At 37.7% G+C, this 21,841-nt stretch overlaps 1 protein-coding gene across 1 annotated transcript in view; it reads right to left on the minus strand.

The window, feature by feature from the left end:
• Positions 1-21,841, minus strand: part of LOC145986695 (aminopeptidase N-like) — a 94,985-nt gene that overhangs the window by 3,328 nt on the left and 69,816 nt on the right. The window contains exons 8-11 of the mRNA XM_083121009.1: positions 17,599-17,804; positions 10,919-11,086; positions 9,700-9,846; positions 703-784 (exon numbers count right to left, since the gene is read on the minus strand). Of these exons, the coding sequence (XP_082977135.1) occupies positions 703-784; positions 9,700-9,846; positions 10,919-11,086; positions 17,599-17,804 (603 nt within the window). The remainder of the gene's footprint in view (positions 1-702; positions 785-9,699; positions 9,847-10,918; positions 11,087-17,598; positions 17,805-21,841) is intronic.

Consider the following 21,841-nt stretch of genomic DNA (forward strand, 5'->3'; position numbering starts at 1 on the left):
TTTTTTTTATTTTTTTTTTACCTTTTTCCGATAGCGTACGACTCCTCGCTGTAACTCCTTTTGTAACGTTCGGTAATCCGACTTTAAGTCGGAGGCAACAACGGTTCACGCCATAACTTTCCTAGTTCAACAACTTGTAATTCCGAGACATCGACTGTGCACGCGATAGATTTCAGATACCGACTGCGGGGAGAAATATTCTCTCAAGCTATTTAAACGAAATTCGAACTTCGGTCGTTGAGAGACGCGCTTTCAGCGTAATGCTGTGTTTGCAGTATCTTTCCTGCGATTCCGGAAGAATTTAATCCGCTGAAGATCGCAGGTGGCATTTGCTTGAAAGAAGCTCTTTCCAGCTTCTTTCATACTCGAGCCCTTTTTATGAAATGATTAGGCTATCGGACTATGGCGCCCGGGGTCCCGGATTCGAGTTATGCCTTCGGCATGATACAATATTAACATGATTCAAACTGTTTCAAGCGTGCAGCTTTCGGTGACAAGCTTGTTTGATACGTGGTAACTAGTTGGCTTGATTCAAGCCTGTTGTAAGCTTACAGCAAGCTTGTTCACTTTACATGAAAATCTTGTTTGAAGCTTGAAGAAAGTTTACTGTGCTATCTGGGTAGGGAAGGGTTCAATGACAATCAACACATGGAGAGAATGTATCATTAATCTAAAAGAAAAATAAACTGAAAAAATGCATACCTTCTGCAGATATTCCTCTGTATTGATACGCCCAATGCAAGATGTAAACATATCTATCCACAATGTAGGGTGGTCAGCATCCCTGGAAAAGAATAACACGCATCAGTGAGTTCATTTTGACTGACTGTAGGCTGCGCGGCATGTCGCGGATGTCACTATTTTCGACTCGTGACGTCCTGCTTATTTTTAAGAACAAATCTTTAGCATGCATATGTGTATATATATATATTGCATAACGAGTACTAATCTGTGTTATAAGAGTTGTTTAAAGTGGTGGCCAACTGCATTCTCGGCACTTTTTAATGACATTTTGTGACATGCAAAAGTTCCTCTTTTGTAATTCTTGCAAGTTCTGTTCGTACGTACATTGTCTTTCAGTTTATATACCGGGTGGTCCATTTATAATGATAGTATGGAATATCGCATGCAGAATGCATCCAATCGAAAAATTGCACAGAATAAAAGTTTGATACTATTGAGGAGGTAAGTCAATTCCGCAAAAATTTCGTCGCCGCCACCCACCCCTTGGGGGGGGGGGTTAATTTGAAATTTCAAATGGAACACCCCCATTCGTTTAACATATTTGGATTCCGTGTTGAAAAAGAAACATTTTTTGTTTGAAAAATTTTGTAAAAAAATTGCAAACTTCGAACATTTATAAACATTTGGTAGTTTCAGATTAATTTTGTTCCCTTTATGTAATAATGGTTTTGGTTTCGGTTGAAAACATTGAATAAACGAATTTTATTCAAAAAATGTGTGCAAAGAATTCGGCAAAAGAAAATTGTTTGTTTTATGTTGTGTGTTGTGTGTTTTTGTGCACTATATAATTTAGTTTATTAGTGAATTGTATATGAAAAGGAATTTTATAATTTTGGGGGGTTGGTGGCGGCGACGAAATTTTTGCGGCATTGACTTACCCCCTCAATAGTATCAAACTTTTATTCTGTGCAATTTTTCGATTGGATGTATTCTGCATGCGATATTCCATACTATCATTATAAATGGACCACCCGGTTTAGTGTGGAGATTGTTTCTATAGACTCTACTTTTTAGGGTTCCCCACAAAGAATAGTCACTTAGTTCCGCTCTCAGTACTGTAGAAACACTGCCTGGTTAAATTCCACCCAACTCGCGGTCATATGTTTCAGTTTGATATTCCAACATGTTATTCTTTTCCTCGTCTTATCAAATGTGTGATTCAATTCAAATGATAAAAAATAATAAAATGATATTAATCAATGAAGGTATTACTAATTGCATTCCTAAAAACAATTACAATTCGTACTTAGAAGTATTTATTTATCTCTTTTTTTTACCCAGGGCGCGTTCTTACGGTATGGCAGAAAACGCTTTTCTTACCGTCTTTTCTGTCTCATTTTTTCTCAACTTCATGTTTGCGTATTCAAATAAAAATGTTCAAACTTAATAAAATTAAGTTCCTTGAAGATATTATTATTTACATCCTTCGAAACAAGTAAAATTGGGACTTAAGTAGCAATTCTCTTCTGAATATTTTTTATCCAGCACGCGTCCTGCAGGGATTAACAATGGCAAGAAAACAACTTGAAACAGAAGAAATACGTCAATCAAAATTTCATGAAAGGATGCCTGAAATGGGTGAATGCAATTGGCCACCACTTTGAACAACTCTTATAACACAGGTTAGTACTCGTTATGTAAGATAAATATGCGTGCTTAATATGTGTGCTTAAAAATATGTGGGATGTCACGGGTCGAAAATGCCGGCATCCGCGCCATGTCACACTGTCTGCAGTCATGTGCTATCTCGTCCCAAAACCAAAATGAATGATTGAACTGGAAACTAATCATATTTTAAAAGTATGTCAAAGCACGAAACTTAATAATACAAAAAGGTGTCAATATGTATCACAGTTTTATGTAAGAAGCGATTAATGAGAGCCCCCCCCCCCCGGGAGTTCGCAACACGCTGTACCATTGTACCAAGCTAGTTATAGATTTCTGTGTTCGGGGCGAGAATATAATCCGTTCCCCCCGTACTTTGGTCAAATGTTACCATTATCCGTGTACGATCTCCTGTTGACTTTGCTCAGCGTTTCTTTTATTGTAGTTCTTCCGTGTTCGGTAGAATAGATTGTCTTATTTCACCAGTAACACAGATTGAAATCAATTATATAAACAACTTAAACAATGACTGGGTGTGACACCTTGATACACCTGCACTACACCTAGTGTCAAAAAGTGCAGCGAACTCGACACGGACTGTTTGCACGATTCGAAGGTTTGTTTGTTTTGCACCTGTGTATTTTTGTGCGTAACACTCAATTGGGTATCAATGATTTCTTTTAAAAATTGGTTTTGAACACGCACTCAAACATAATGTAACTTTTATCTTGTATTAATATTAATCTATTTTTGGCACATTATAGTAATTCTTCTCAGAAAAAAAGACTCCAGCCTATTTGTCACTACAGCATAAATGTTAAGCAATAAAAATTGAATGTAGTGTTAAAGAAAACGGCTATTTAAAATACCAAGGACTAAAGGAATAGGGGCGCATATTACCTCCTTCAATTTTTGGATGGGGTTACTATATCCCACTAAATCCTTTAATCCAAATTGTACCCATTGCAACGCTTCCAGAAATCTTGATGAGCAGAAAATACTGTCGTTCAGAGAATCTCGTTTTTTGTAGCTAAACACACAAACAAAAAGGTTATCTTATCTGCGTAATCTCCTAATCCAAAATAATTCAAAGTATCGTGAATCTATTATAACTACTCCATTTTGGTTATAGCGTATCATGCCAAAGGCGTGACTCGAACTCAGGACCCCTAGAGTCATAACTCGATAGTCTAATCACTTCATAAGGAGGCCCGGTCGAAGAAACTGGAAAGAGCTTGCTACAAGCACTTACCGGAAATCGGCAATCTTCAGCAGATGAAAAATCCGCTGACACGAAATCGTATGAAGCAAGAATAATTAAACGCAGCTTTATACTTAGAGCACCGTTTGCGACAGACGCCGACTCGCCAACGGTTTTAACGATCGAAATTCGAATCCACCATAAATAGCTCGAGAGATCATTTCTCAGCCCCAGTTGTGCTCAGAAATTTACCGCGTGAACAGTTCTTGCCTCCACGTTATTGGCTGATTTTTAATTGATACGTAAAGCGTATAAAGGAGAGTGTTGCGCTATTGAAGTGTCATTTGAGGGACCGTGTCGTCACATCTAGATCTACAGGTAAACGAACATTCCTTTTTTCCCCTTTCCATTCTTCTTACAACCTTGCTAGACCAGTCGTCCTTGAATTGTTAATATCGGATGTGTAAGTGTTGTTCTTATTTCATAGGGGCGAGCCCCTTTGCTTGTGTTAGTTCTCCATTATTTCTCTGGGGTGTCACCTCATCACCTTTGCGTCCCTCTTGCGAAGCGAGCAAGTCGCTTGCGTCTGTCATAGCCGTAGATAACGATCCCCATAATCTACCTTAGATGTTATTTATTTATTTATTGATTTAGTTTATTTTACTTCGGGGTTTGTGCCTCTTGGCTAATTTGCAAAGATGGGGATGAGTGATGAAATTATGAAATTGATGAATGGACATTCACAAACAACCAAGCCCGAGCGGGATTCGAACCCGGGACCCTTGGCGTCGCCTACCTTAGATTTTGTACGTGGTGGAGTTTGCTTTGCTTTTCTTTCATTTATTTCCCCCCGCGAAATACATGAACACTTTTCTTTATTTCTTTTGGCTCCGTTAGCTCGTACCCCCTCCTCCGATTAGGATATAATTGATGTCCGGTTCTTTTGGACCCTTCCCGCTACATTCATTTGAATGTTTTTCCACCCTCCAACTTTTTTTTCACACGTTTTCGTTAGTTTTTCGTCGTTCAGGCCACCCGACGTATCTAGCGCATCTCGCTACCAAGGACGTAGCCATACAGCCTAGTGGGGCTAGACCCTACAGTCTCGCCACACCTTATGGTTTGCATGAGACAGGGCCTCACATCAAGAAAGCTCAGGGCTCCACCTGCCATTCCCCTATCGGCAGCCGCCCCTTTTCCATCGCCCAATTTATCTACACATCAGTCCGCTTCAGTGACATCGTCGCACCTTCCAGGATAACAGTGCAGTCCCCGCGCGTCAACCCCAGGTTCGCAAAGATACGCCCAAACTGTTCGTGTGTTCGACAACGTCGCTGGACCTTATGGAACATTTTGGTCTCCATTAACCAAGAAACGCTCACCACAGCGATTGCTAATGGAGTATACTACGTCAGTGAATAAAGAACGTTTCATAGTATTTTTTTCTGTTCCCAGTGCCCTCACATCGTTTTTAAGCCAGTACTTCATGTAGAAAACACAAACTTATAGAGTGTACCATCACGGAACAGTTTATTTTTATGACATCGCAGAAAGACTTGACAAACTTTTTACAAAATTTCTGACATCAACAACATTAGTTTAAAAATGAAATGTATGAAAGAGACGGACAATGGTTTTGGGGGGCGCCACGGCCCATGTATTCATCTAATATCTGATTCTTTTTTTTAAAAAAAAAATCCTTGTCTATTGTATATAATTTCATTATTTGTGTGACAGGTAAGTCCTCAGGTAAACCGCTCAGGTTATACCTCTGAATATATTTCATGCCAATTTTCTTTCTTCTCGAGTGTGCCTAGATAAGTTTTTTTTTAAAAAAAAACATATATATGAAACTAACGGTTCAAAGTGTGTGGACAATCCGAGTGACCCAAACAATGTTCAAGAGGGACTGACCCTTTGACAGGGAATCGGCAATACGCATCCTTTTTTTTCTCTCTCAACGTGTGATTAAGTGTTTCAGTGTTCAGTGTGACACGTGATAAACGTGTTCGAAGTCAGCACCTGACATGAGAGAATGCTCTGTCAGCACCAGCTGAAGTATAATAATACGCATGCCGTCGGTATAGTGAACCGGAAAATGGTCCAGTGCTTATATTCCAGCATGTTTAGAATATTAAGTGCATGGTTTTCTATTATTTTTTTCCATCTTTTCACTCCCCTTCTATAACATTATTTTTTGGGGTTGGTGTAAATAAATTGTCTTCTCCAATTGACTGGACTGGCTGGGTACACGTCACAAACAAAAAATTAACTTCACTTCGTGAAATCAATGTTTTTGCTCCACGCAGGTGTGTCGTATCATGCCAAAGGCGTGACTCGAACCCGGGATCCCTGGCATCACAACTCGATAGTCTAATTACTTCATAAAGAGGCCCGGTCGAAGAAGCTGGATGGAACATCTTACAAGCACACACCGGCAATCTGTAATCTACAGCGGATTGAAAATCCGCTGACACGAAATCGTATGAAACAAAAATAAGTAAACGCATCTTTATACTAAAAGCACCGTTTGCGACAGACGCGAGGACTCGCCAACGGTTTTAAAGATCGAAATTCAAATCCATCATAAATAGCTCGAGGGCTATTTCTCAGCCAGTTGTACTCAGAAGTGTTCGTGCCTCCACGTTATTGGCTGATTACACTGGTCTACAAAAAAATATTTGTGTATGTTGCAAGAACAAAACAAGCTGTTTCTAGAAGTTGCGGAGTCCCTGAATTTCTCCATCGGGCTCAGATTTCCTGTAAAATATGTTTTTTTGTATTTTCCTACCTCAGCCTATGTTCTATATGTATTGGTCGAAAGGACTCGCTTTCACAAAAGTGCTACAAACGTAAAAGGTAATAAATCTGTCTCAGTATACAAAGGAATGAAGTAAATGAGTAACATGAAAGTTTATAAACATACCTAAAAATGTTTCCTTCCCGATTTCCTACGAAACTTTGCCTCAGGAACATCTCTTCGTAAGGTCCAGCAGTAGTAGGACAGCATTGCGGCACTCCATTTGCCTTGATACCGCTTTTTCATTAGAGCAATGTCTTGGTGAAACCGTTCACCGTGTTCGTCACTAACGGCACCAAGGTTAGTTGGGAAGAAGTCCAGGTGATCATTCAAGAAATGTAATTTTAGTGACATGTTGCATCCCATACGTTGGTATGATCTAATTAGTCCATGTACAATATCGCGATAAAAGTTTTTACATACACTTGTAAAGACAACCATGCCATTTTTTTCAACATCTGTTAATTGTTGAATGAAATTCTCGTCATTCATCAATTCTCTTATTTGAGGCCCTATAAATAAATATTCCTTCTTTAATTTTGGCATCTCTGATTCTTGGGAATTTCTGTTGCAAGTACATGAATCCACGTGAAGTTCTGTCCATGGCTTTCACAAAGTTTTTAATTAGTCTCAATTTTATGTGCAGAGGAGGGAGATACACATTTTTGGGGTCAACAAGAGGAGTGTTCGCCACATTCTTCTGTCCAGGCACTAATTCACTATGAAGAGGCCATTTTTTTCCCACAGTAGTGTTTTTTTCTGTCTCTGCTGTCCCACTCGCCTAAGAAGCAGCAATGCTTTGTGTACCCAAGCTGCATGTCAAGCAGAATTGCAATTACCTTCAGATCTCTGCATATATTCCATTTGTATTTCTCATATTGGATATTTGTCAGAAGCTGTTTCAAGTTCTCATACGTCTCCTTCATGTTAACAGCATTAGCAATTGTTACTGTTTGGAATTTGTTTCCGTTATGGAGAAGTACAGCTTTCATACTAACTCAGCTGGAATCGATGAAAAGACGCCAATAGTATGAACTGTATTCATGGCCAAGACAATCCATAATGGATGAGATGTCATTACAAAAAACCATGTCTCCTTCGTGGGAGAAATATTCTGAGAAAATAGTATGGCGGTCACGAAAAAAAGCACACTTTCGTATCGCAAGCGAGGAGATTCCAACCTTTCAGTCGCGAAGCTAAAAGTTCAGACTGTTGCTTAAACAAATTTAAATCCTGCGTAAGATCGTTCAGATCCCCTTCTGACAATAAGTATGGTTCCATTGATGAACCGGACACTTTAAATGTTGGGTCGGTAGTTTCTTCACCTCTTGCACTTTCTTCCCCGTGTTGTTCACGACAATCATCTTCACTCACAGTCACATTCTCAGGAGGCTTTCGTACCGGCAATTCTTCATTGTGACATACAGGTCTCATGGCTGATAGTAAATTTGGGTACTGCACAGTGTTCCTTGTTTTCGAAGTGATTCCAGCTATTTTGGTCAGGCAGAAATAACAGTCTGTTGTGTGATCTGATGGTTCCCTCCAAAACCATGGGAACAGCAAACGACATGTGACGTGATCCTTTTAACCAGCTTGTCAAAAGTGTAACACAGGTCAAACAGCATATGTGGGGGCCCATGTTTTGTCTTAGTACCCAACTTTACACCCAAGATAAAGTTCGTAGCACTTCTTTGTAAGAGGGGTAATTCGTCGCTTTTGTGACTTAAATATCATCTCTCCACATATATAACAAAACGAATTGGGGCTATTTACGCAGGTACTATGCACTAACACTACACACTACACACTACTTCTGAAACTTCGAATCACAAGCTAATCAAAGGCAGTCACTTCCCACTCGGTCAGAACTCATAATGCTGAGACGCACGTGACAACAAACAACACTGCGATTCTACGTGTTCGGGCATGACTCATTGACAGTGTTGCCATGCCTCTATCTTATTCACGATTTGGTTTGTTGCAATTGGACGAAGGTCCCTGGCCTTAGGAACGTGCTGGTCATTCTATGGTCATATAATGACTGTTATTCAACAATATCTGTAGAGTAAATATAGGTTAAGCCACACCCAATAGGCAGAATTTTCATGAATTGCATTAGGTACATGTTAGTGTGTAACAAGAAAACTGAGCCCGATAGGAAAAAACTGATTTCATTTTCGAATTCAGCATCATCGACTTACCTTAGAACACCATTCACATTCCTTGTAACAAATTTCATGTCGATTGATACGTAAAGCGTTACCGCGGGAGTGGTGCGCTATTGAAGTGTCATTTCAGGGACCGTGTCGTCACATATAGATCTACAGGTAAACGAACATTCCTTTATTCCCCTTTCTATTCTTCTTATAACCCTGCGGCCGGCCCTCGTGGCGGAGTGGTTAGCTCATAGCGCTACGAAGCCAGGGGAACTGGGTTTGAATCCAGGCATGGGCATGAATGTTTGTGAGTGTCTATTCATCAATTTCATTATGTCATCAATCATCCCCAAAAGTTGCACAAAAAAGCGAATTAAATTAAAGCAAATGAATAAACAATCAATCTTACAACCCTGCCAGATCAGTCATCCCCGAAGTGTTAATATCGAATGTTTAAGTGTTGTTCTTATTCCACAGGTGCTAGTCCCTTTGCTTGTGTTAGTGTTCCATTATTTATCTGGGATGTCACCTCATCCCTCTTGCAAAGCGAGCGAGTCGCTTCCGGCTGTCATAGCCGTAAATAACGATCCCCTAAATCTACCTTAAATAGTTACTTTACTTAATCTGTCCGTGTGTAGTTCACTGCACTTTTTGACACTAGGTGTAGTGCAGGTGTATACAGGTGTCAGGCTGGTGCAAGGAAATTACATTTAAGCAAGTAAGCGAATAGCTGTGTCCAAGTTCACAAGATTCAACAAATCCTTGTAGCTGCTTTAAACGTTCATTTGATTAGTAAGCACGCACCACGTGACCATACACCACACACTACACCGCTTTAGAACGTAGTACAAACGGTGCAGACACAAGATGCCCTACTTGATACCAAATCCACGAAATAGACGAGTTGGTGTTCCACCTTATAACGTGTAATCAATCAGACGCCTGAGACCAGAGAGAGCCAAAAAAGTGCATTGAACTAGAAGAACTAGAAGGGGCCTCTGTTTCGAAAATGGATTTGAAAAAATATTATTAAAACAAATATTTGCATAAAGGAGATATTTAGAAATATAAAAGATACAGAGTGATTCAGAAGTAGTAATCATGTTTCAGCAGTTGCTTCACCTGAGAAAAATATTCATCTACAAGCACTTTAATGCATCAAGAAAATCTGTAAATATTGAACTCTTACTTACAGTGATTTCCATCCGTTAAGATTGGAAATGAGATGATTCAGCAAGTTGTTCCTACCGCAAGAATTGCCATTCGAATAAAAAAACACCCATCTAATAGCTTGACGGATGGAAATTCCTTCTTTCTTGGCCAATATATGATCCAGCACTCTGCAACAATTAAAACTAATTTTAGATAGCTTAGCTATGAAGTCATATCAGATCATTTCAATGAAATTACTTGCATTGAATTACAGTAAACGACCCAATTATATGGAAAAACAACCATCAATATGTCTTCAAGTTATAGATTTCCTCCTAGGGATTGAGGTCTGTTTGCTTCGAAGATTGTAAAAGTAACTAAGTTTCTTGAACCAACAATTTAACTTATGCCTCAGACTTATGTATTGATAATGTCTTGTTTCAATTAATTTAAGTTTCTGAAGTTCACTTTATTCAGTAATGCAAGCAAATTTTCCATTCATAATGTTCTATGGTCTAATATAAAATATTTAAGATAAAACTCCACAAGAATAAGCAAATTCATATATTACTACAATATTGCCCGAGTGTTTTAACACACAGAATCCCTTGTATTAAAAGAGGAACAAAGCTTTTGAGAATAAAATGCTAAGATTCGTGTTTGGACTTGAATGAGATTAAACATAACACCGCACGCACTGACTCGCAGTGAGAGCCCACAGTTTCCACGGTTAAAAGGTCATTGCTGTGTGCGGTGTTTCCACGTTCTACGTACATCTTTACTTGATTGAATAAAAATTTGTTAAAAATCGGTTTCGCAAGTATGAATTAACAATGATAATGGATTTTAAAAACAGAAACAAACAGCTTTAAAACAAGACCAATATTGTACTTGTAGGACTATCCAATACTGAAGAATAGGTGTTTGAAAGATTGATAAGAACGAGACAAATTTTGAAAGTCTGAAAATCAAGAATTATGTCAAGAACATTTCTGCCTGCACCGTACTAGAATTGCACACCGATTGGACCACCCATTTTTTATTTATAGAATTTCAAGGAGGGCGATCAATTGCAACACTTAAAAGAAACACTTTTTTGTTCTCACGACGATAACAGTGTAAAACACTGTCTGTCATAAAAAATGCTATAAGATTTTTGAAAGCATATATGCTAGCAAATATGCAAAGAAAGGCTTCCGTCTAAATCGGATTTAAGTTAAAACCTTCAGCGAGTTATGCAGAGTTAAATCCATTACTCACCTCTGAACCTTATAATCGTCCCTAACACAGGCAGTCAGTCTCGAAAGGAAGCGGTCTCTGTTGTCAGAGTCGTAAGAGCTGGGCAAGTTGAGATACCTCTCGAAAAGGAAGTCCCACTCTTCTCTTGATGCAAATTTTGAAATGTCGCAAAGAGCACGGCTAGAGATGCTAGGGGAAGAAAGCAGAATCCGTAATTGACATTGGAAGAAAAGTGAAACTACTACGCTATAGACATAGCAATATATATAATATTAAATGTATTGAATAATATCATGCTATTGTTTGTGAACCACATACCACTTTAGTTTATCACTTATTTTCACCTTCACTGTGAACAAAGCATATCCAAAATTAAGTTGAATTAAGAAACAAGGGTGATTGCAATTGATGCTCATTATTTCATTAATGATAATTTCTACACGCAAGGGGGCGATGGGACTAATAAAAAACCCAAATGAAAGCAAAGGAGATCGAGAGAAACAAACGTGGTAAATGCAATCTCCCACAAAATGACCGCCGAATACCATCTTTCTTTTTCAACAACTTTTAAAACGAAGTATAAAAATGGTAATTACACATTTACTACCTCTACATACATTATTAATAATAGAGAAAATAAACGATTTCACCTGAACATAATTGCAACACAAATGGGTTTTTTTTTGTGCCAGATTGTGCGGAATGGTGTAGTGAATAATACATTAAGTATCCACCATCCAAATGTTTGGGGAAAATCCGCCATCTTGAAAAATGCGGCAAAAAATTATCTTGAAAACTAAAAACATGTAATATATCGAAAACGGTGCATTGTATGTACACAAAATGTAACAATAACCAAACTGAAAGAGCAGAAAACTTGCTAAATTATGTTTTTTGTTTGATAGAGCCACAATAAATCTTAATTGAATTAAAAAGATTCAAATATTTTCTTTCATTTTTAGAATTAGAGTAAAAGTTGTTTCCTGACACACAAAAAACAGCAAATATGTAAGAAACTATGTAATATACGTTCAAAAATTACTGAACAAAATTCATAGCTTGTGAATTCCTCTAGAGATTGCTTTTTGTTTCGCGCTTTTAATGTCAAGGGTTGAGGAGATATGTAGTCTAAAGCACAGTCATGTGTTTCCCGATATTTTACGTGTTCCATTTCTTATGATATTGCCCAGAACATAGTACATTGTTTTCTTCAGTGTTTCGTTCACTTCCGTTTGTTACGTGTTGTTTTTGATGTTTAAAAATGTATACACATAGTAGCAGCGATTAGGTGTCTGAACTAAGCAAGGGAGGGGGGAGGGCATGGACAGTTTACTTTCTTTATAGCCTACTGCAATTGGAGAGAATCGTATTGAAAATGGAATTCAGGCAGATGATTTTGGGTCACATCCACTGTTAGGCAAGGCTTAGCATTAGGAGACCATAGTGCTGGGACAAAAAAAATTGTGTATGGGGGGGAGGGGCATTGCTCCCCATGCCCCACGTCTAATTACCGCCACTATCAATACATTGAAGTATTATGATACAGTTTTTAATCAGTCACTTTGCCAGAAAGTCCATTGCAGAATTTTTTGCATATTAAGGCTGGGTGGTCTTCATATCAAGATCAGTTTCCTGTGATGTGTTGCTTATCTAATGGCATGTTCAGGCCTTCAACAAATCCTTGAGATCATTTACGGAGGTAATACTGTTATACCTATGATAACCAATGATCACCGGAAGAGGCCCTCACTTCCAAGTAGTGCACCTTGGACTGCATTTTGAAGACTACCGAGGCTCTGACGTCACAGTCAGTATAATCCTCTATGGGACTCGTGTTGTCGTCCATATTGTCCCTTCATCCATCTCACCATATCATCATCATTCCTCGTGTTCGCGGTTAACCAAAATTGACAGAAAAACGACGTAATATGAACTAAAACATATCAAATCAAACCGAAAGTTCAATAATCGTTGGCCGACTCAATTCAGAAGTAGACGCTAATGTATTAGACGGTGTATTGAGGCTTCCGAAAGATTGTGGAGAACAATAATGTTGAAGAAAGGTAGCCACACAGAAGCCATTTTGAGTGTTTCAGATGTAAAAATCCTCTTACTTAATGTGACAAATGAACGTTGTGTAGTATCGAGAATGATCGAGGACACCATTAATTCGCAGGCGAACCTCCCTGCAGGAGTGGTCAGTATGAAGCGTCATGAAGAGAGGGAGGCCAAGATGGAATATATAAAGTGACATGCACGTCCCATTTCATCCGTAATATCTTCATTCATCGTCGCGATTAACACAAAAGGTAGAAACGTGACTATGTACTTTATTATTTATTTATTTTCTTCCTGGTGCGAGCTGTACGATCTACATAAATTTTATTCTACACACACTTTCTCTTTCCTTAAAGTCGTGCATTAATATTCCCCTCTTTACGTTAGTAATATACCCCTCGTTACTTCTCCCAGGTATTTCCTCACTTACTGTCCCACTTCTTGTATCTTTATTCTGTCGTCTACCACTTCTATCACCTCCCTCCATGTTATGTTTTTCATCTATTTGTCCCTTAGGTCACGTGTAGAAGGGCAGTTCAGTAGGATACGCTCGTCCGTCTCCTCTTCATCGCACAAAGAACATATAGTTTCCCCTGCTTCGTTTCTCTTCCTTAATTGCTTCCATTCACCTAGTCTGAACCATGCCAGCGCGCCTCTTTCCTTTTCCCCTCACAACATTGATATATTTTGATTACCAACTTTCCCTTACTTTTAGCTGTTCCCTGATTGAGGTCTACGTTTGGCAGTCTGCTCTGATTTGGCTTTCTGTTGAAATGCCCCCCCCCCTCCTCTCCCTTCCCATACCCAACCCATTCCGCTATTGAATAGGAGAATTTTCAAGTCCCAACCCCAAGTGTGAACGTTTTCCTCTCTTGTCTGTATTCCCAAACATTGTCCCCTAAGCGTAGTTTGGCCCTCTTGTGATAATCGCACCCAATATTTAACAACCTCTGCTTACGCCCATTACCCTCTTATAAAATTCTCTTTGTGTGCCTGTTGTTGTGTTTTCCCCTCTTAACCCCCACAGTTCTACTCCATAGTTTAATGTTCCTAATATTATTGATGAATAGATGTTTTGAATAACCGGGAAACGCATTCAGGTGGCTTATTTATTGTCCTTATGACTTGTTTCGCTGTCAGGGAGAGTGTTGATCTCAGGTATGTGAAGTTTTTAACCTGCTCGATTAAATCCCCCCGTATGTCCATGTCTCCTGTCTGCTAAATATGTAGCCATTTTTGAAAGCAAAGATTTTTTTTTATTTTTAATGTTTACATTCATTTTATATTTGTTGCACCCCTCATATATCCTATCTATGTCCCTTTGTAAACCCTCTATTGTCTCGGACAAGATGACTGTCGTCTGCATACATAAGGACTGGTATACTTTGCACTCCTAAACATGGGATTGAATCCTGGTCCATTTTAATTTCATGTGCTATCCAATCTATGAACAGTGAGAATAGCACTGCTGATAGGATGCGACGTTAAAGGAAGTGATAATGTAAAGAGTATAAAAATGTTATATCATGTTCTTTAGTCAACTTAATGTTCGATTTATTTTCATTGCACAAATCCAAAATATTAAACAATTTTTTGGGAAAATCGATCTTGTCTGTGGTCTGAGGGTCTGCCAATCCCGACTCTACTCTGTAATGCCGGGCAGTCAGGTGGTGAGGGTGTAACATGTTAGCACCAGGTATCTGCAATGGACTCGAAAGCGAAGTGACGGATTTAGAAGTGTGTTTTACCGTATCGTATTAGTTCAGTATATTAACAGTGGCGATGATTAGACGTGGGGGCATTGGCCATACTCCTTTCGCAGACCACGTCGTCATTTGCCAAGTGAATGTTAGAACGTGCTCAGAAGTTTTTCCGTTGAGTCGACTCCTTTCTATCACAAATCAGCCAATATTTCCGTTTTTGGTATTGTAAGACGAACAAAATTGGAGACTTCATGACGTCATTCGTGAGGTGTGTGACACGATCAGGTCATTGTTCCACGGAATTGAGTAAACTTTTATTTGTTTTTATGAGTAAAAAATATTTTTTTTACAGACAGAGGATGCGTCAAATATTTGATAATGTTCAATTTAATGTGTCCACATATGATTTTGTGAAATTCATGTATTTTGGGGCAGCTAGATTTTTAAAAAATCTGTTGTAATTTGCCAACATTGTGAGTTGTGTGTTAAGATTATAAAGCAACGAGTTCTTGAACCAATATTGTTACAAGATATTTAGTACACATAAATGTACACAACTTAAGGTTTTCATTGGGTTTTTTGTGTATTTTAAGTTATTTTTTATCCACATGTATGTAGTTGCGTACCCAGGGATTGCTGCTAGGGGTTAAAACCCCCTTTTGATTCAAAATTTTTTTAAAAAAAATTTAAAAGGGACTAAAACGTAAGAAGAACTACGAAACTCTTGGGCAAGTCACTGTTTGCGTGCGGACGTAGGCGTGTGTATGTGAGGGGGGAAGCCTTGGCGTGTTTGCCAGGGGGAGAGGGACGTGGTGTTTGTGAATGCTATTCATATCTGTTTCTATTTTTCATTAGCTGTTATATTTTACCATTTATGAAGGTAAGGAATTACATATATTTTCTACTCTATTGTAGGCTCAAAATATGTCAAATTTTGACGTGATGTAATTGCCACGAGAACTGAATGACAGTCAGTGATTTATCCAGACAACATGGATGACAAAGGAGTAGAGCGCTTTAATGGGAGGTGTTGACAAAATGGACTTCATTTTTTATTTGTAAAGAATATTTTTCAAGTCATGAAAGTGCACCTTGGAAGTAATATTTCATTTCGTTGACTTAGTGATTTGCAGTTGGATTAAGAGAACCTAAATTATACATATAAAAAAATAGCTGGAATATGAGAGAGATATATGCTACGTGGGAAAGAATCTTGAAAGGAAATAAATGATCTGTTGAACTTCAGACGAGACATTTCAGAAGCTCTAATTATGAGGAATGATAAATAATAGGAAACAGAACAGAATTGGAAACAGATAATATTGCAACAGAAGTATATATTAAAGGTATTCATATGTAGAAGGAGTACAAAACGATGAGCTCGCTTGACTCACAGTGATGTCATTTGTCAACATCCGATTTTTTAACTTTGATGTCCCTTGACTCACAGTGACGTCATTTGACAACATCCGGTTTTTCAATCTATACACACACACATTGTATAAAACTATATATAATATCATTTAGGAGACCGATATACTTACGAAAACTACAGAACATTTTTTTAGCATGAAAAGAAAATTTCTGTGAGCTAAAGTCACTATGGTCTCTTAATGCTAAGCCTTGCCTACCAGTAGATTTTACCCAAAATCATCTGCCCGAATTCCATTTTCAATACGATTCTTTCAATTGCAGTAGAAAGTAAACTGTCCATGTCCTTCTACCACCCCCCACCCCGTCCCCTTCGCTCAGTTCAGACACCTGATCGCTGTTACTGTGTACATACATTTTTAAACAACAAAAACAACACGTAATAAACACAAATGAACGAAACACTGCAGAAACAATGTATTACGTTCTTAGCAATATTATAAGAAATAGAACACGTAAGATATAGGGAATCGCATGACTCTGATTTAAACTACATATCTCCTCAACACCTGACACTAAAGACACGAAATAAAAAGCAATCTCTAGAGGAATTCATAAGCTATGAATTTTGTTCACTAATTTTTGGACGTAAAATACCTAGTTTCTTGCATATTTTTTGTTTTATGTGTTAGAAACCAATTCATACTCTAATTCTAAAAACGAAGGAAAATATTTAAATCTTTCTAATTCAGTTTAAATTTATGGTAGCTCTATTAAACAAAAACCATAATATATGAACTTTTCTGCAATTTCATTTCGGATATCTTCACTTTTTGTGTACAATGCACCGCTTTAGAGATATTACATTTTTTTGTTTTGAAGGTGAAATTTTGCCGCCATTTTCCCCAAATATTTGGATGGTGAATTTTTAATTTATTATTCAGAACACCATTCCGCACAATCTGGCACAAAAGAGATTTGTGTTGCAATTATTTCCGGGTTAGGCCATTTTATCCTGTACGTTTGCTCTACTATAAGTTAAGACACAATGTTCACAAACAGAGCTAAAGACTTAAAATCTACTACAAGATCTATACTTCAGGTTTGTGCGACTTACTCACTTTTATATATATTCTTTCGGATTTCTAAATTAAAAATACAAAGTTATTTATTACTTACGTTAAATGAGTATCTATTTTAGACACCGACAACATTTCGGGAACCACTGGATGTATATTAAACCTTTTGGATAAAAAAAACCTTTTCCTGCTCCCACAAAAATAGGCAATAATTAGGCTGGAGAGTTCAATGAACTAACCGATCTCCAATTACGAACAGGTAATGATCAGGCTGGAAAGTTCATACGAACTAACCGATCACTGATTATTCGGCTGATCACTTTTCGGTAACCACTGTTCCCTTCTTCAGGTCCTATATCTCGGCTACTACAAGGTCACAGAATATTCACCTAGTTGTTCATATCTGGCCTCGCTTCATAAAATATTAGCCATACTTTCTATTCCTACAGTCTGTATCGGGGGGGGGGGGGGTAAGAGCAAAAGTACTCACTCCACCGGCACCTCCTTGTCCGGGTTCTCCGACTCCATCCACTTCTGGACTTCCTTCCTGTACCTTGCAACCTGCTCGCTGGCCCCGAATGATATCCTTATTCCTCGTACGTATCTCCTCACCATCTTCCTTGATGGGGAATCCCCTTCCTGGTCCTCGTCTCCCAGTTCCTGATAGGCTGGGTTTGTGAGGTAAATTTGGTAGTTCTGCAAGGGACACCCAAACATTATTTTAGACAATGCAGCATGTTGCTGCTAGGTTTCAAATTAGCAACAAGCACAAAATATATAAATTCTTGTTATAAATAAAACACAGAAATCAAATTACGAGTTTTGTGTATTACACCATGTCCCATAATACATTTTGGAACTAACAGTGATGATGAAATGTTTTTCTTCTTATCAAAGATTTTATCGTTAACGTATTTAAATTGTGAATGTTATAAAAAGATGACGGTCACAATATCCTCCCCTGCTGAGCTGAATAAAATATAGCCATCATACTGTGGATAACCTCAATGATACAAGTTCTTAATTATACACAGCAAAGAGTGACATAACATTCAAATTTTTAACATACAAAACAACTTTTAATACTATAATAAATCTTTCAAAGAGTAAAGATGAATTTTGAACTACATTTTTACTCTTGCGCATGATTGTTAACATTCAATTTAAATGTCCAATATTATACATTCGTCGAGCTAAATAATATTTGCAATTAATGACACATTTTGATAATTGAGCAATAAATTCAATAAGTTATCACCTACTCGAGCATCACAATAATTTGTTGTTGTAACCCTTCTTATGAATGTCTTCTTCAGAAACTACATAAACAGAATCATCCACTGAGAGGATTCAAACGGCAAAAGTTTACAAAATCCAAGAATTACACTGTCCTACAAAGGTTTTATTTCTTCTGAAGAAATTGGTATGGGAAATTCAAATCCGTGATTAGAATTTCGCTATCAAGGACAGTTTTTTATGTTATATAAGGAAATAAAGAGTCTCATTTTACTCAGATGCACCGTTCGTGATAAATGCAGAGAATTGTCAGATGAGCAGTTGACAGCATCTGCTTCTTATTTTCTGTTTCAGATGTTGGCAGGTCTGTTACTAATGATACCTGCAAGATATTGTCAAAATACTAAGCATTGTGTTTGAAGCTTTTGTTTATATACTTTGTCTGTTGAAATCAACCAGGTAGCCTCTGCTACGTCTGTGGAAAGTTGGCCTTTGCAAGGCAGAAGAAGAGGATTCGATCTATCATGAAGAATTACTACAAACATTACATTGGAATCGACCAACATAATCTCCACCCCAGCACAAAGATTACTAAATTAAACAAACGTGCTCATTTTGAAACTGAGCAACTACTGACTGATCACAACGACATTAGTGGTTTAATGAACGTTCATACGTTCTTCTGATGTCACAAAGAAACCTGTGAGTTATTAGAAGCTAACTAACTAACTCTCTAGCTTCTTAAGCCCAAAGAATTATGGCTGCAGCAACACAAGCCTTCCATCTGTCCCTATCCTAGGCAAAATCTATCCAACATTTTCCATCCTTACCGATTTCCTTTAGGTCCAGGGATATAAGAAGAACTCCATGGAATATAATGAGCATAAGTGGAAGATAATTTGCGACTTCAAGATAGTTGCAATGATATTGGGAATGCAACATGACTACACATGACAGAAGAACCCCTACACAAAAAAGAATGGGTCTCAACGAAATTGACAAGTAGGAGAAAAATTGTACAGCGTGTGATGTTCCTCTTCCCCCTCTTTACACCATGCTAGGGCTTACGAAACAAGTTATAAGGGGTATGGACACAACTGGAAGAAGATTTAAGTGTATTTCAAACAAATTGCCTCGTCTTTCACCAGCAAAGCAAATGAAAGGTACTTTGTGGGGCCTAAAAGTAGAGAACTTCAGCAAATCCAGACTTTGAAGCATGTCTAACAGACAAAGGAAAAAGAGCATGGATATGATGTTATATGCAATATAAATTGCAAGAATTGCAAGAATTTTAGATAAAATTAAAAACACGATTACTCGTAAACTATTCTTGACAGATAAAATCTAAATACAGATTTGAAATCAGCACAAAATTTGCAATAGGAATCAGAACTTTTTCCTCCAGAAAAAAGAAAAAAGTTTCTTTATGTAGAACAGTGCTCGAAACAAAAGGACATGATACTTCCTTACCACCTCAATTACTGAGTTCAACAGTAGACATACGAAGAATCCATAATTGTTCCTGTGTTTTAAAAAGGTGATAAAATGAACTGCAATAATTATCGCGGAATTTCTCTACTCTCAACAACATATAAAATATTATCTAACATTCTTTTAACAAGACTAACCCCATATGCTAATTAAATTATAGGTAATTATCAATGTGGATTTAAACGTAACAGATCAACTACATATCAAATTTTTCTCATCAGACAGACACTTGAAAAAAGTGTGAAAAGAGGAAATAAAAAGCAGGCTTAATTCAGGAAATGCATGTTACCTTTCTCTTCATAAACTTTTGTCGTCTCGTTTAATATCTAAGAAACTAAAAGTTAAGATATACAAAACAGTAATTTTGCCTGTAATATTATATGGGTGTGAAACTTGGTCCCTTACATTGAAAGAGGAACATAACTTGAGAGTATTTGAAAATAAGATCCATAGGAAAATATTTGGACCTAAAAGGTATGAGGAGACAGGTGAGTGGAGAAGGTTTTGTATCCATGTCCAGATGTTACTAGAATAATTAAATCAAGAAGACTTAGGTGGGCAGGCCATGTGGCACGAATGGGAGAAGAAAGAAGAGTTTACCGGATTCTTGTTCGGAAACCTGATGATAAGAGACCTGTCGGAAGGTAAAGACAAAGATGGAGGGATAACGTTGAGATGGACCTAATGGAAATCGGTGGGATGGAAAAGAGTACATAGATCATGCTCAAGATAGAGACAGATGGAAGGCCTGTGTTTCTGCAGCCATGAACCTTCGGGTTTAAGAAGGCTATAGAGTTAGTTTTACAGTAGACACACGATAATTAATTACTGGACTTGCACTTGTGCTCTCAAAATCAAATAGGCGTGTAATTGTTTAACTACAAATAAATCCACGTGGACAAATTCATTACCTAAGTTCATAATGGAATATTTAAATCCTACGACTTTTACACGCTGTTCACCCGCGATACAAGCCAACCGAATTCCTTCCATTTATTCCAGCTGTATATTTGGCAGTAAAGAACATAAATTGATCCAAAACTTATTATCCAACAAATTACATTGACTACCTGTGTTTATTAAACATTTAAGAAACAAGTCAATGATATATATATATAATACATATATTATGAAAAGGTGACCGAAACCATATTCTGCGTTGGTTACCATGACGACACGATTTGGTTATATGGATGGTACGAACATCGACTAAAAGTACAAATGAATATGTTATGAATATTGTGACCAGTTAAGTGTATTTATACACTACTAAACTGATATTGTCACCGTTCGGAGTTGTACCAAATGACTTTTATTTATTATACAATTGGTGTAAGAAACGGGGAACGAGACGACATTATTTATATTGTCACAAATTCTTCGCTGTATTTCTGGTGCTTCAAGTAATGGTGCAGGAGTTCATTTATCTGTTACAGTCCACTCAGGCTCTGAGTCAATCCACTCCATCAAAAATGTAACAGGTAAATCTTCATCTTTATCAACGTCTAAATATTTAAATTTATTAAAGTCACCGAGACAAGACTTAACATGCAAAAGGTACGGGTCTTAATTACAAGCATGCCTTATATGGTCATCCTTTGGTAGGCAGGGCAATTTGAAACGCATTTCCTCGCTTTCATTGTTTAATGTTCTCGCAGAGCTTCCACTAGTAACATTCGTTACTGTACAACATTCCTGATTTAAACTAATATCACTGCAGATCATTTCATGTCGGAAATTTCCATTGTTCCTTGCTGAAACCTCTGAGTTAGTCATAGTGGGGCCACCTTGTAATTCCCAAGAAATAGAAATTGTTAAAATTTCATCACCAGGTGCAAATATGACGCTGAAACCTGGTGCAACTACATCCTTCTACTTAATCATTGATCATGCAGTCTTACATTTTCAAAGGGTCATTGACGCATATTGAACATTGCTGTAGTGACGGAAAAAAAATCACGTCTAACTAATGGTTATTAATAATTATTTCAGCGCCATATTTCCTC

This window comes from Lepisma saccharinum, chromosome 4, assembly GCF_977018435.1.
Source record: "Lepisma saccharinum chromosome 4, izLepSacc3.1, whole genome shotgun sequence".
Classification (NCBI taxonomy): Eukaryota; Metazoa; Arthropoda; class Insecta; order Zygentoma; family Lepismatidae; genus Lepisma; species Lepisma saccharinum.